Here is a 12,634-nt window from a genome sequence, read left to right as displayed (position 1 = left end):
CACTCAGATTGTTCTTCTTTAAAAGTCTGAGGAAATAAATTCTCTGCTGGGCCTTCTTCACCAGAGCAGTGGTGGGGATAATAATAATACTGGGAAAGGGGAGATGTTGATTTCTAATTACTGATTAGTCATTCATGCACTAATCAGCATCCCTTTGCATATTTTGATCTCTTTTTAACTTTCTGTTCCTCCTGTAGGAACTGGAGGCTAGTGCATTTCTTGCTCAATTGGTTGACTAAGATCTTTCCATGCATCACTACATCTGCCTGCAATTCCCTTTTTCATATTTGTGCTCATTTGTTCACACAGTGGTTGCACATGAACGGGGAGAGACTGGTTTAGTGTCTCATCCGAACCACTGCTCCTGGGTTTGGCTAATGTGTCAGTGTGACAGTGATTCAAACGTGTCAGCACGACAGTGATTCAAGCCCAGATATTCAGCTCTTAACCATTTTATCCACTACATCACACTCATACAGTGAAAAGCTTTGCCATATGTTCACAACTCATTTACTTTCGAATCTAGTTTTATGAGTGGTATCCAACTAAGTCATATTGAGTATTTCCTTTGAAATCATTGGACGTATCTAAAGTCCATCAATCTACTCAGAATAGGACTAACTGGATGCTATCCTATATCTTGGTCTTTTTCCTTTCCCTGTATCTGAGATTGTGACCCAGTGGATAATGTCAGACGAGAGCCTGGGAGACCTTGGCCTAGCATAGAGTTGTCATGTTTGAGTGAACTTTGCAAACTTCTCTTGATAGCTAATCTGTAGCAGGGGAATAATAAAATAGCACCTAACATATTGGGAATGCTGTTTTCATCCACACAAAACCCTTGTGCTGTAGATGATTACTCCTCATTTTACAGGTGAGGATGACAGCAAAAGAAAATGCCTGCCTGCCTGGCTAACAGGGACTGTTCGATAAGTTTTTAGGCAGCAGGCAAAATGTTTCTTTTTTACCAGGTCTTTGGCTGATTAACATTCTCTGTCTTTTTCAATGTGTTTGTGGGTGGGGGTGGGGTTATTGCTTTTGTTCTGTTCTTGTTTTTATTATGTATTTTATGTTTTCATTTTGTATTTTTATGTTGTGAACTGGCCTGCAATCTTCGGATGAAGTGTGGAATAATAATAATAATAATAATAATAATAATAATAATAATAATAATAATAATAATAGCATCTGTGACCAAAGTACTGTACAGTTTAGTATTTTCCTATGTCTTCTTTTCTCCTTCAGGCTTTCACAACAGACTTCCGGGTTCATTGGGCTCAACATCCTTTAAGGCCAGAATTTGCAGAGAGTACCTATTTCTTGTATAAAGTAAGATTTTGTTCTTCAAATTCAAGGTGTCTTAAATCCTTGATAATCTTAGGAAAGGAATCGAAAACGTTAACACCTTTTTATGACACTGTGATGCAGTTGCACTAAAATACTTTGTACTGAAGAGGCTGCTTTATCTCAAGAAGAATATTACAGGCACAGATAAGGTACAAAAAGAGGAATCTATAATGGTTAAGAATATGCAGTGACTTCCCCATAAAGAAAGACTAAAGAGAATTAGGTTTGTTCGCTTAGAATGAATGAATGAATTGGGGCTTGGGGGCAGGATATGAAAGTATTTCAAAATCGTGAATAGTGGGAAGAGATTTTTCTCTTTCACTTGCTCTGAAATTATGCCAGCAGGTACTACTTCACACAGCCTCTAACCTTAGAGGGCTTTGAAAAAGGAGGCCTATTGGTGATTATGAACTGGGATAGCTAAGTCCAACTTCCAAACTGAAAGGTAATATAAGTAGGATTGTTATCAGATGCTTAGGGCAAGCAGCCGAGAATGGTAATTTCCATCTATACTTCCTCCCTGGGCTTCTGATTTTTCCCTGTTTGTGGGGCGGGTTTGCTGTACTTCCGGTCTCAGAGGGTTGGCACCTTCTTATGCATGGTCAAGAACAATACTTATGCAGAGCAAGTATTTTTAACAATACGATGAGTTGGAGACTTTCTAACTTGTGGCGCAAGATAAAGGAACTTTCTATTAAGGCTGGGAAGCCCCTTGAATTGCTGACTGCAAACAGTTTCTCAGCTCTCTTCTCCCTCTGCGAATATTCTTCCGTCCAGGCTAGGATGTATTTAGCAGTGCAGTTTGACTTTAAATCGAAGGCTTTAAAATGTGTGCAGAAGTCAAATATCAAAGTATAATAACAGATAAGAATGTATTGTGTGTATAGCGTATCTCTAGGAGTAAGTGCAACAAATCTTCCTTTAAAAACAGGCTACTGGAGATCCTTACTACCTAGAAGTAGGAAAAACACTAATTGAAAACTTAAATAAATACGCTCGTGTACCTTGTGGATTTGCTGCTATGAAGGATGTTCGTACTGGAAGCCATGAAGACAGGTAATTAGCTGAAAAGCATAGCTAGGTTTTGCTAATTTAATCTTGCAAGCATGCATTCATGCTGGTAGGATTTTTTTGTACATTAAATCTTCACTGGTTTAATACTTTAGTAAAAGTTAACGTTTCATGATTTTTATTTTATTAAGCTATATATATATATTATCCTCCTCAAGGCACCTAACTTAAGTATTTAACTTGTTAATGTATTTAACAATAGACATTTAAATAGCATGAAAACAAGGGCTTAGATCCAAACCACCACAGGTGGGAGAATAGTGCCGTTCTGTAAACTTGTGCAACCCTAACGGAAGACGAATTTCAGGCATGGGGAACTTCCTGCCTCATAATAATGTCAGGTGATCCCACCCACCTGACAGAATTGCTGTCAAGGAAGTTAGGATCTGACCCACTAGCCAGAAAAGGTTTCCCACTCCTGTTGTGGCATAATTGGGCAAAATTGAAAGGTCTTCAAGCTCATACAAGCAGAAGAAGTTGGGGTCACTTTTCTCACAGCAGAAACAGCCCTTCTATGAACAGAAATAGCTGTCTGCTAGTGAAAAGGCACTTTTTTGGGGTCCAAGTCCTCATCAGAAGCAGAAAATAAGGTGACAACATCAAAACAGCATACAAATAATTGAAGGCACATCCAAACTGGACTGTTTGGACTGAGTTGCTGTGAAATGTCAATAAGGAGGCGGTCAGATTAGGCCCTTGGGGGAAGAAGTTCTGCCTCTAGGTACAGCATCTGAGAAGGCCCTTAAGATGCTGGCGCAGAGCAGGATTTCTATCAGTGACCCAAGTGGGTGGGCAGGATCATGCGAGACTAAGCGATCCTTTACGTGAAAGTCTTGCTATTTAGTCTTTAGCCATGTATGCATTCTTTGGAAAAACTTAGCGAAGTTCTTCCCATTAGTTGTCATTTTGACTTTACTCAAAACTATATCTTGCATTACATTTTGTTGTTAGTGATACAGTCGTACCTTGGTTCTCAGAACAGCTTAGTTCTGGAACGTTTTGCCTCCCGAATGCCGCAAACCCGGAAGTGAGTGTTCCGGTTTGCGAACTGTTTTTGGAAGCCAAACGTCCGATGGGGCTTCCGATTGGCTGCAGGAGCTTCCTGCAGCCAATCAGAAGCCACGCTTTGGTTTCCAAACGCTTTGGAAGTTGAACAGACTTCCGGAATGGATTCTGTTTGACTTTCAAGGTACGACTGTGTATCAAGAAGGAAAAATGATACTTAGTTTATTTATTTCCTCTTTCTAGGATGGATTCTTTCTTCCTGGCTGAAATGTTTAAATATTTATACCTGCTCTTTGCTGATAAGGAAGACCTGACTTTCGATATAGAAGACTATATCTTTACCACAGAAGCTCATTTGCTACCTCTCTGGCTATCTACTGCAAACCAAACGGCCCCTAGGAAAAACATTGTGAGTGTTGCTTCATATTTTTCAATTGATTTAATTGCAGGCTAGCTTTTATCTTCCTCAGTAAAAGTAACTCTTAGAATATTTTTAGATTATTCTTCCATTGTTGCACAAACTGTGCCATTCTTTGCTGTTTATGCAAACGTAAATTAGGTAATGAGTTTCTAAATGAAAATTTGGTCTTTTGTATCTTGATTCCTTACATAGAATCATAGAATTGTACAGTTGTAACAATATATTGATTGACATTTTAACTCTGCATATTCCTTTTTGTGGTTGGAAGGTTTGTAATTGTGCTTTCGTTGCAAACACATTTGGATATTGTGACTGCGCATGGTTAAAGAAAGAAAGAAAGAGAAAACAACGCTTACATTCTCCCTCTTTTCCCCTTTGCAGACTACAGAATACACAGAATTGGATGATAGCAACTTTGACTGGACATGCCCCAACACTCAGATCCTCTTTCCAAATGACCCAATGTATGCTCAGAGCATCAGGGAACCTCTGAAAAATGTGGTGGACAAGAGTTGTCCTAGGGGTGTTTCCAGAGCGTAAGAGCATTGTTTATACCTTTCATAACTATGTGATAGGTAAAGGTAAAGGCACCCCTGACCATTAGGTCCAATTGCGGACGACTCTGGGGTTGTGTGCACATCTCACTCTATAGGCCAAGGGAGCCGGCGTTTGTCCGCAGACAGCTTCTGGGTCGTGTGGCCAGCATGACAAAGCCGCTTCTGGCGAAACCAGAGGAGCGCATGGAAATGCCATTTACCTTCCCGCTGGAGCGGTACCTATTTATCTACTTGCACTTTGACGTGCTTTTGAACTGCTAAGTGGGCAGGAGCTGGGACCGAGCAACGGGAGCTCACCTAGTCGCGGGGATTCAAACCGCCGATCTTCTGATCGGCAAGCCCTAGGCTCTGTGTTTTAGACCACAGCGCCACCCGCGTCCCTAACTAGGTGATACAGCTGCTTATATTGAGCTGATATACTTTTATGCATTGACTAACACATAACAATGAAATCATTCAATGTAGCTTGGTTTGGATGACTCCTTGCAATTGAATATGCCTAAGGTTCTTGAATCAGAATTTCCCAGCCTGATTGCAACTTGTCTATTTGTAATGGATGATGGGAGTTGTATTCAAAAACATCTGTGTGCAATAAGAGAAAGCAAGGCTTGTGTTTCAGCCTGCCAGCTTCCAGAAGCCTTTTCATGCATTTTATTATCCGTTCAGTGGCCTCTGACGGCTACGCATAGCATGTTTTAGTCTTATGCACCTCATGTATATTATTCAGGCACCATCAATTCAGTTCTTAAAATGTAGATGGCATGCTTTCTCTTGCAGGGAAGAGAGTTTGGGCACCGGACCAAAGCCCCCCCTGAGAGCCAGGGATTTCATGGCCAGCAATCCTGAGCATTTAGAGATCCTAAAGAAGATGGGAGTCAGCTTGATTCACCTCAAAGATGGAAGAGTCCAACTGGTGCAACATGCTATTCAAGTAAGATCTTGCCCTGTCATAGCCCCTCAGTGTAATTGTCTTCATTTATGCAGTAGTAGGAAGTTGACATCCAGGCACTCTTAATTTTTATTTTATTTTATTTGAAACAAGTTGTTTCAGTTTAATTATAGTACAGGTTGGAGAGGTATAAATATGGATATAATACATTGGAATAAATTAAGACTTTCCATTATGAACAAACTAGGTAAAGGTAAAGGGACCCCTGACCATTAGGTCCAGTCGTGACCAACTCTGGGGTTGCGGCGCTTATCTCGCTTTATTGGCCGAGGGAGTCGGCGTTTGTCCGCAAACAGTTTTTCCGGGTCATGTGGCCAGCTTGACTAAGCCGCTTCTGGTGAACCAGAGCAGCGCACGGAAACGTTGTTTACCTTCCCGCTGGAGCAGTACCTATTTATCTACTTCCACTTTGACGTGCTTTTGAACTGCTAAGTGGGCAGGAGCCGGGACCAAGCAACGGGAGCTCACCCCGTCGTGGGGATTCGAACCGCCGACCTTCTGATCGGCAAGTCCTAGGCTCTGTGGTTTAACCCACAGCGCCACCCGCATCCCATGAACAAACTACCTGCATATAAAATAATGATTTATTTAGAATTACAATTTTAATTATAATCATTTTTAATTTATAATCAATTCATTTTGCTCCAGACCCTGCCAGTTTGGATACCAATAGCTCATCTGAACTAATGGCAGAAAAAAAAACTTAATAAGGTTATACAGTGTACCCTCTAGTTACGTACCGCTCTGGATACGCAACTTTCAGGTTACGAATGCGGCAAACCCGAAGTGTGTACTTTAGGTTTCGCCGGATGCGCAGAAGCAATCACATCATGTGCGTGTTCAGAAGCGGCGCCTCTGCCTACAGACTTTTTGGGTTGCGGACAGACCCCCAAAACAAATTTAATTCGTATCCGGATGGTCCACTGTATTTCAGTTGGACTGACCTATAAGGGTATTGCCCTTAAGTCATTGAGTTTGTTTACTAATCCTTATACACTCACATCATTTATTTTTATTTTGTATTTTGACAAAGTAATAATAATAATTAATTAATTGAATATGTGCACTCCACCCCCGAGACCACTGTAACTATCCAACCTCCCAAAATTTCAACATCTTTTGCGATGGTTTGACCCCTTTCTGTTTTAACAGTACAAATTCTACAGATATTTGACACTCTTAAATTTAGGCACACAAGAAAGTATTCTTGAAATACGTGCCCTATGTTCTATGAAGCTGTTGAACAACAAGTCCCTTTTCCTGATGTTACACAAACTAAGTAACACAGTTATACTGTCTAGTAGTCCATTCAATCATGTCTGAATGTTTAGTGGGAGACAAGTTTTTCAAAATATTTGTTAGTGGTAAGCTGCGAGGTTGAATTGAATGTGTTTCAAATTTTGAGGTCATTACCATGACAGGGCCTTTTCAGTGGTGATACCGAGGCTCTAGAACTTTCCAGGTTAGCCTTTCTCCTCACCTGTGCTGAGGACTTTCTGGCACTGAGTAGGGCTGCTTTATTCCAGAGGGCATCTTGAGTTCTCTGAACTGTTTTGTTTTACTGAGGAATATTGTGTCTTGCTGCTGGCAGTGTAATGGTTCTTTTGCCTGTGTTTTTATATTTTTAGCATGCATGTGGAATTTTATACTGAAAATACCCTTGGAAGTGTTGTCAGATACAAATAACTGTTTATTTATTTATTTATAAAAACAAAAACTAATTCTAAAATATTTTGGCTAACGCTGGATGTCTAGAAGTTCAGAACAAAGTAATTAGCAAGTTTCCTCAGAAAATACTGTCGCATGTTTTGTCTGCAGGGTTAGAATGAAAAAATGCTAGATATTGCTTACTTTTTCATTAGGCAGCAAGCTCACTCGATGCGGAGGATGGTCTACGGTTCATGCAAGAAATGATTGAGCTGTCCAGTCAGCAACAAAAAGAGCAGCAGCTACCTCCTCGTGCCGTTCAAATTGTTTCCCACCCGTTCTTTGGCAGAGTGGTTTTGACAGCTGGGCCTGCGCAGTTTGGAATGGACCTCTCCAAACACAAATCAGGGGTGCGTTCTGTCTTTACAGCCTTGTGATTAAAAACAGCAACCACTTGTATAGTTTATACGGAAGTTATGGGAAAGTGTTAACATAAGGTAAAGGTAAAGGTACCCCTGCCCGTACGGGCCAGTCTTGACAGACTCTGGGGTTGTGCGCCCATCTCACTTAAGAGGCCAGGGGCCAGCGCTGTCCAGAGACACTTCCGGGTCACGTGGCCAGCGTGACAAAGCTGCATCTGGCGAGCCAGAGCCGCACACGGAAACGCCGTTTACCTTCCCGCTAGAAAGCGGTCCCTATTTATCTACTTGCACCCGGAGGTGCTTTCGAACTGCTAGGTTGGCAGGCGCTGGGACCGAGCGGCGGGAGCGCACCCCACCGCAGGCATTCGAACCGCCGACCTTTCGATCGGCAAGTTCTAGGCGCTGAGGCTTTAACCCACAGCGCCACCTGCGTCCCCCAGTGTTAACATACAGAACTTTAATTTATCTAAAACAAGAGTACTATAGTACTATATATAATACTATAGTACTATATATAATTTTATTAAGTTTACTGTTTTACAATTTAAAATACTCATTTATACATCCTTAAGATATCAATGACTTCCCTTCTTCTCTTTCCATGGTTTACTTTCCATACATAAATCCCCGCATATTTTACAAAAAACTATACCATTCAGTATTCCATTCTTGCATCCATCAAAACCTGTTGAATTTATCTTAATGCTGCCAGCGTTTTCAGCTGTACACAATTATTTCCTGTATATTCCACAAATGTTTTCCAATCTCTTTAAACGTATATTCTCCTTGTTCTCTTATTCTATGTGTTAAGTCTAAAAAATAACAAGAAGAGGAGTTGTTCTAGAAGCCCCCTAAGTCAAGAAAACAAAGCAACTCTGAATAACTAAGGCCAAAAGCAGATGGCTAACTCGAATGAGAGTGGAGTGGAGGGGAACAGTCTGAATAGGCGCTGGGCAAGACTGTTTAATGTATGAAGCCAATTGAGGCTCCCCATTTTGCCCACCAGGCCATTTGCCTCAAACCACGCCCACCCATCCCATACCTGACAGCTTATGTGATGTCAGGTGTGGGGCAGATAGAAATGCGTCTGGATCTGGCTGGAAAGCGTGATTGAACGTCCTGAGTATCAGCTGACGCATGATTTGTTGCAGGCAACACATTTTTATAAAGTGCAGTAGCTTCAAATGCCACTATTCTGATTTAGCATGCAATGAATTACCCTACTGGGATAGCTCAGTTGGTAGAGCATGAGGCTCTTAATCTCAGGGTTCTGGGTTTGAGCCCCACGTTGGGCGATAGATTCCTTCATCGTAGGGGGTTGGACTAGATGACCCTTGGGGTCCCTTCCAACTTTATGATTCTATGAATGAATTCTGCAATAACTGCCTTCACTGCAGTTATTGGGCACAATCCAGTGCAGTGTGGCGAAGCTGTTAGATTTCACTGGGTTTAAGAGCACCAACCCCGGGTTGGATGATGATCACTGCCAGATTTACATATAAGCTAAACAAGCTATAGCTTATGGTCCCACTCTCTTGGGGGCCCCAAAAAATTTTAAAGAAAAAAACCCTGGATGTACAATTCCAAAATATAACATAAAATACAACTAAAGCAAAACCTACGTACAGCAACAGTGTTTTGTGTTGTGTAGGCTCCTGTGATGCAAGTCATAGGCCCTGCCTGCTAGCCTGCTCCCTCAAACATAACTGGTTTACTCATTTCTATATATAGGGTGCCTACATTCTGCATGTGCAAATGGCTTTAGATGCCTATTAGGTCCATAAATCACCATATAGCGTATATTCAACAGAAAAAACAGGGACAATTTGTTGTTGACAAAGACAGCTGGGCATTTAAAGGGTCCCATTACCTTCAGTAGCTTAGGGCCTCATCAAACCTAAATCTGGCCCTGATGATGATGATGGCTGTATTTCCTAGTATGCTCTTCATATAGTTTAGTGTGAAAAATGCAAATGTTTACATGCTTGAATACCGACTACTAAAGCCTTTCATCTCTTCAACAGGCAAGAGGATTTGTTGCAGTCAGTAAACCATATAATGGATGCTCTGAGATCACCAACCCTGAAGCGCTGAAGGATAAAATTGCTTTGATGCAAAGAGGGCAGTGCATGTTTGCTGAAAAGGCACGGAACATCCAAAAAGCTGGGGCTATAGGTGGCATTGTTATTGGTAAGTGAAACAGAAAACTTATATAAAGGTTTTTTAGTTAACAGTGACACACTTGAAATGTTAAGGCAGGTGTGACTCGTGCACTTTAATAATTTTAATGTGAATAATTTTGATGTGTACCCCAGCCTATCTATAGTATTTATTAATTTAAAACCTTTTAAACCTTTATATACTACCTCCTTCTAATTCAGTGTACGGCATGAAGCAATGCAAACTATTACCCAGGTTAAGGCTTGGGCAATGCAAATTGCCTCATTAAATAAAATTAAAAAAATACTTTGGCATTTAAAGGATTACAGTATGGGTGCCGCATACTGAGTTTATTCCAAAAACCAGGATGCCTCATGGGTGAAAAAGCCCTTGTGGTTGAATAATGAATTTCTGATAGAGTAGGTGGTTGGTTAAGGGCTGTCGAAGACTTCAAGATGGTCTGGTTGCCTGTATTACATTCATATCCCACCTTTGCTGAGGAGCTCACAGTGGGTTGTATGAGAAGAGGCATGCCTTCAGGTATTCGGGTTCCAAGCCATTTAGGATTTTTAAAGATAAGGACCAGCACCTTGCCTGTAGACAAAGAGGCAGCTAGAAGTTTATTTAAAATTGGTATGTATTATAAGTGACACGGGTGGCACTGTGGTCTAAACCACTGAGCCTAGGGCTTGCCGATCAGAAGGTCGGCAGTTTGAATCCCTGCAATGGGGTGAGCTCCCGTTGTTTGGTCCCAGCTCCTGCCCACCTAGCAGTTCTGAAGCACATCAAAGTGCAAGTAGATAAATAGGTACCGCTCCGGTGGGACGGTAAACGGCATTTCCGTGTGCTGCTCTGGTTCGCCAGAAGCGGCTTAGTCATGATGGCCACATGACCCAGAAGCTGTCTGCAGACAAACGCTGGCTCCCTCAACCTATAGAACGAGATGAGAGCTGCAACCCCAGAGTCGTCCACGACTGGACCTAATGGTCAGGGGTACCTTTACCTTTACGGTGGTACCTTTGGTTACTTACTTAATTCGTTCCGGAGGTTCGTTCTTAACCTGAAACTGTTCTTAACTTGAAGCACCACTTTAGCTAATGGGGCTTCCTGTTGCTGCCGCGGCCCCAGAGCACGATTTCTCTTCTCATCCTGAAGCAAAGTTCTTAACCTGAGGTAATATTTCCGGGTTAGTGGATTCTGTAACCTGAAGCGTATGTAACCCGAGGTACCACTGTATAAGTGAACCTGGTTGTATTGGTCCGAATTCTGCTAACCAGGTTTTATACTGATTGAAGGTCGAAGTAACTTTCAAGTTGCACTGAGAATTCAGTGGGTGAAAGTTAATATTAATGGAAACCCTGCTTGTTCTACCTAGATGACAATGAAGGAAGCAGCAGCGACACAGCCCCTCTCTTCCAGATGGCAGGCGATGGCAAGAATACAGACGACATCACTGTGCCAATGCTGTTTCTGTTCAACAAGGAAGGCAGTATTATCCTTGATGCCATCCAGGAATATGAAGCTGTAGAAGTGCTGCTTTCTGACAAAGCAAAAGACCGTGGTAAGAGTGAAAACCATGTTGGCGTGTGAAAGGTGGCCCCGGCTCAGTTAATTCAGTCCAAATTTCAAAATATAGAATGAGGAGAGAGTCCAAAATAACAGGATGAATGCGAGTCTCAGGAAGATCAGCAAATGCATAACACAGGCATAGGCAAACTCGGCCCTCCAGATGTTTTGGGACTACAGTTCCCATCATCCCTGACCACTGGTCCTGTTAGGGATGATGGGAGTTGTAGTCCCCAAACATCTGGAGGGCCGAGTTTGCCTATGCCTGGCATAACAGCACTAAGGTCAGTCTTCCCAAAGGACTGAGGAGGTAGCCAATAGAACACCAACTTAAGTAAAAATCCAAGAAATTATACACTTGTCAGCCTAATTTTCCAGGTTTTCAGGTAATTGGTAGAACGTTTTAAGGCTACAGTAGTTAAACATATAAATCAGTGAATTTGCCTTGGGCATGATGAATCTCATTTTGAGCACTATCCCACCTTGAAGTCCTGTTGATTCCCATTGGGGTGTTTTAGCAGGAACATAATTTAAAAGGCTGACTTAAGATGGCTTGCAGGGCTGTCATATCCATTTCAAGATGCAAGTAGGTTCTTCTTGATTAGGGCCAATTTAGCATTCTCCTTAAAGCTCCCTGGATTTCTCCCGCCTTTTATGTTCCTAGAATATTTCTCTTCAGGTGGCAACTTTCTGACCGCTGTATCACATTTTATTTATAAAAGCATTTGGAAACTGCCCTCTCACAAAACAGCGGGTCGGTGTACAACAACATAAAGACATTTAAAAGCAATACAAAGCAATAATTAAAATGATTGGCTGCTCAAGGGACATTTTAAAGGATGTCGTAGACCCCATAGCAAAAAAATAATCTTCCAAAGGTGTCTGAAAGTCAAAAGCGAGGATGCCTTTGTACGCAGGGAGGGCATGTCAACAGTATTCTTGTGTTGGTGTGCGGTCCCTTCAAACCATTTTTTAAAGCAGCAGCTATGTTAATGAATGAATTGCCATTGTAAGTTAGGAAATTTCTGAATTAAAAATGCGTATGTGCTTTTTCCCTTCTTCCTGTGCTACCCTTGGATTTTCAGCAACTATATTTAAAGATAAAATGATTCCAAACTACATTATTGATAGCAGTAAGTATCAAACATCTGTATGTTTTTGCCCAAAATTCTGAAAGCATTTCTCCTTTGGGATGTTCGCTTTGACAATGCTGAATTGTGATGCAAAACAAACCAGCCTAATCCTTGATTCATGAGTAATGTATGTTTCAAGTCATTGAGGTGCTGTTCTCATGTTGGTCTCATAGGTGACATATGGACACTAATAATCTCTAGGAACTTTGGGGCAGATAAACCACTTGAAAGATCAGCCATTGGTTAGTTCAGACCGAAAGGGTCCTTTGGGCAGATTATAGTAATTGATTTTTAGAGACCTTGGAAACCATGCATATATTTTCTTTGCAGAAAATTTATTCGGAATTGTTCCAAAA

At 41.5% G+C, this 12,634-nt stretch overlaps 1 protein-coding gene across 3 annotated transcripts in view; it reads left to right on the top strand.

Annotated features, from left to right (window-relative positions):
• EDEM3 (ER degradation enhancing alpha-mannosidase like protein 3) overlaps positions 1-12,634 on the top strand; it is a 37,193-nt gene that overhangs the window by 20,516 nt on the left and 4,043 nt on the right. Inside the window, exons 12-20 of one of the 3 annotated variants that reach the window (XR_014565537.1) lie at positions 1,246-1,329; positions 2,279-2,403; positions 3,667-3,832; positions 4,226-4,380; positions 5,179-5,332; positions 7,213-7,407; positions 9,444-9,609; positions 10,955-11,429; positions 11,726-12,278. Coding sequence is in view for 2 of the 3 variants with exons in the window: in XM_083743820.1 (XP_083599946.1) it covers positions 1,246-1,329; positions 2,279-2,403; positions 3,667-3,832; positions 4,226-4,380; positions 5,179-5,332; positions 7,213-7,407; positions 9,444-9,609; positions 10,955-11,140; positions 12,231-12,278 (1,279 nt within the window). In the remaining variant the exon portion in view is untranslated. Of the gene's footprint in view, positions 1-1,245; positions 1,330-2,278; positions 2,404-3,666; positions 3,833-4,225; positions 4,381-5,178; positions 5,333-7,212; positions 7,408-9,443; positions 9,610-10,954; positions 11,430-11,725; positions 12,279-12,634 lie in introns of those variants that run through there. The other 2 variants (XM_083743820.1, XM_083743821.1) reach the window with 2 other exon arrangements.

Source organism: Podarcis gaigeae (genome assembly GCF_964106915.1).
Source record: "Podarcis gaigeae genome assembly, chromosome: 6".
Classification (NCBI taxonomy): Eukaryota; Metazoa; Chordata; class Lepidosauria; order Squamata; family Lacertidae; genus Podarcis; species Podarcis gaigeae.
Note: the sequence above shows the minus strand (reverse complement) of the source record. Positions and strands in the feature narration are given on the sequence as shown.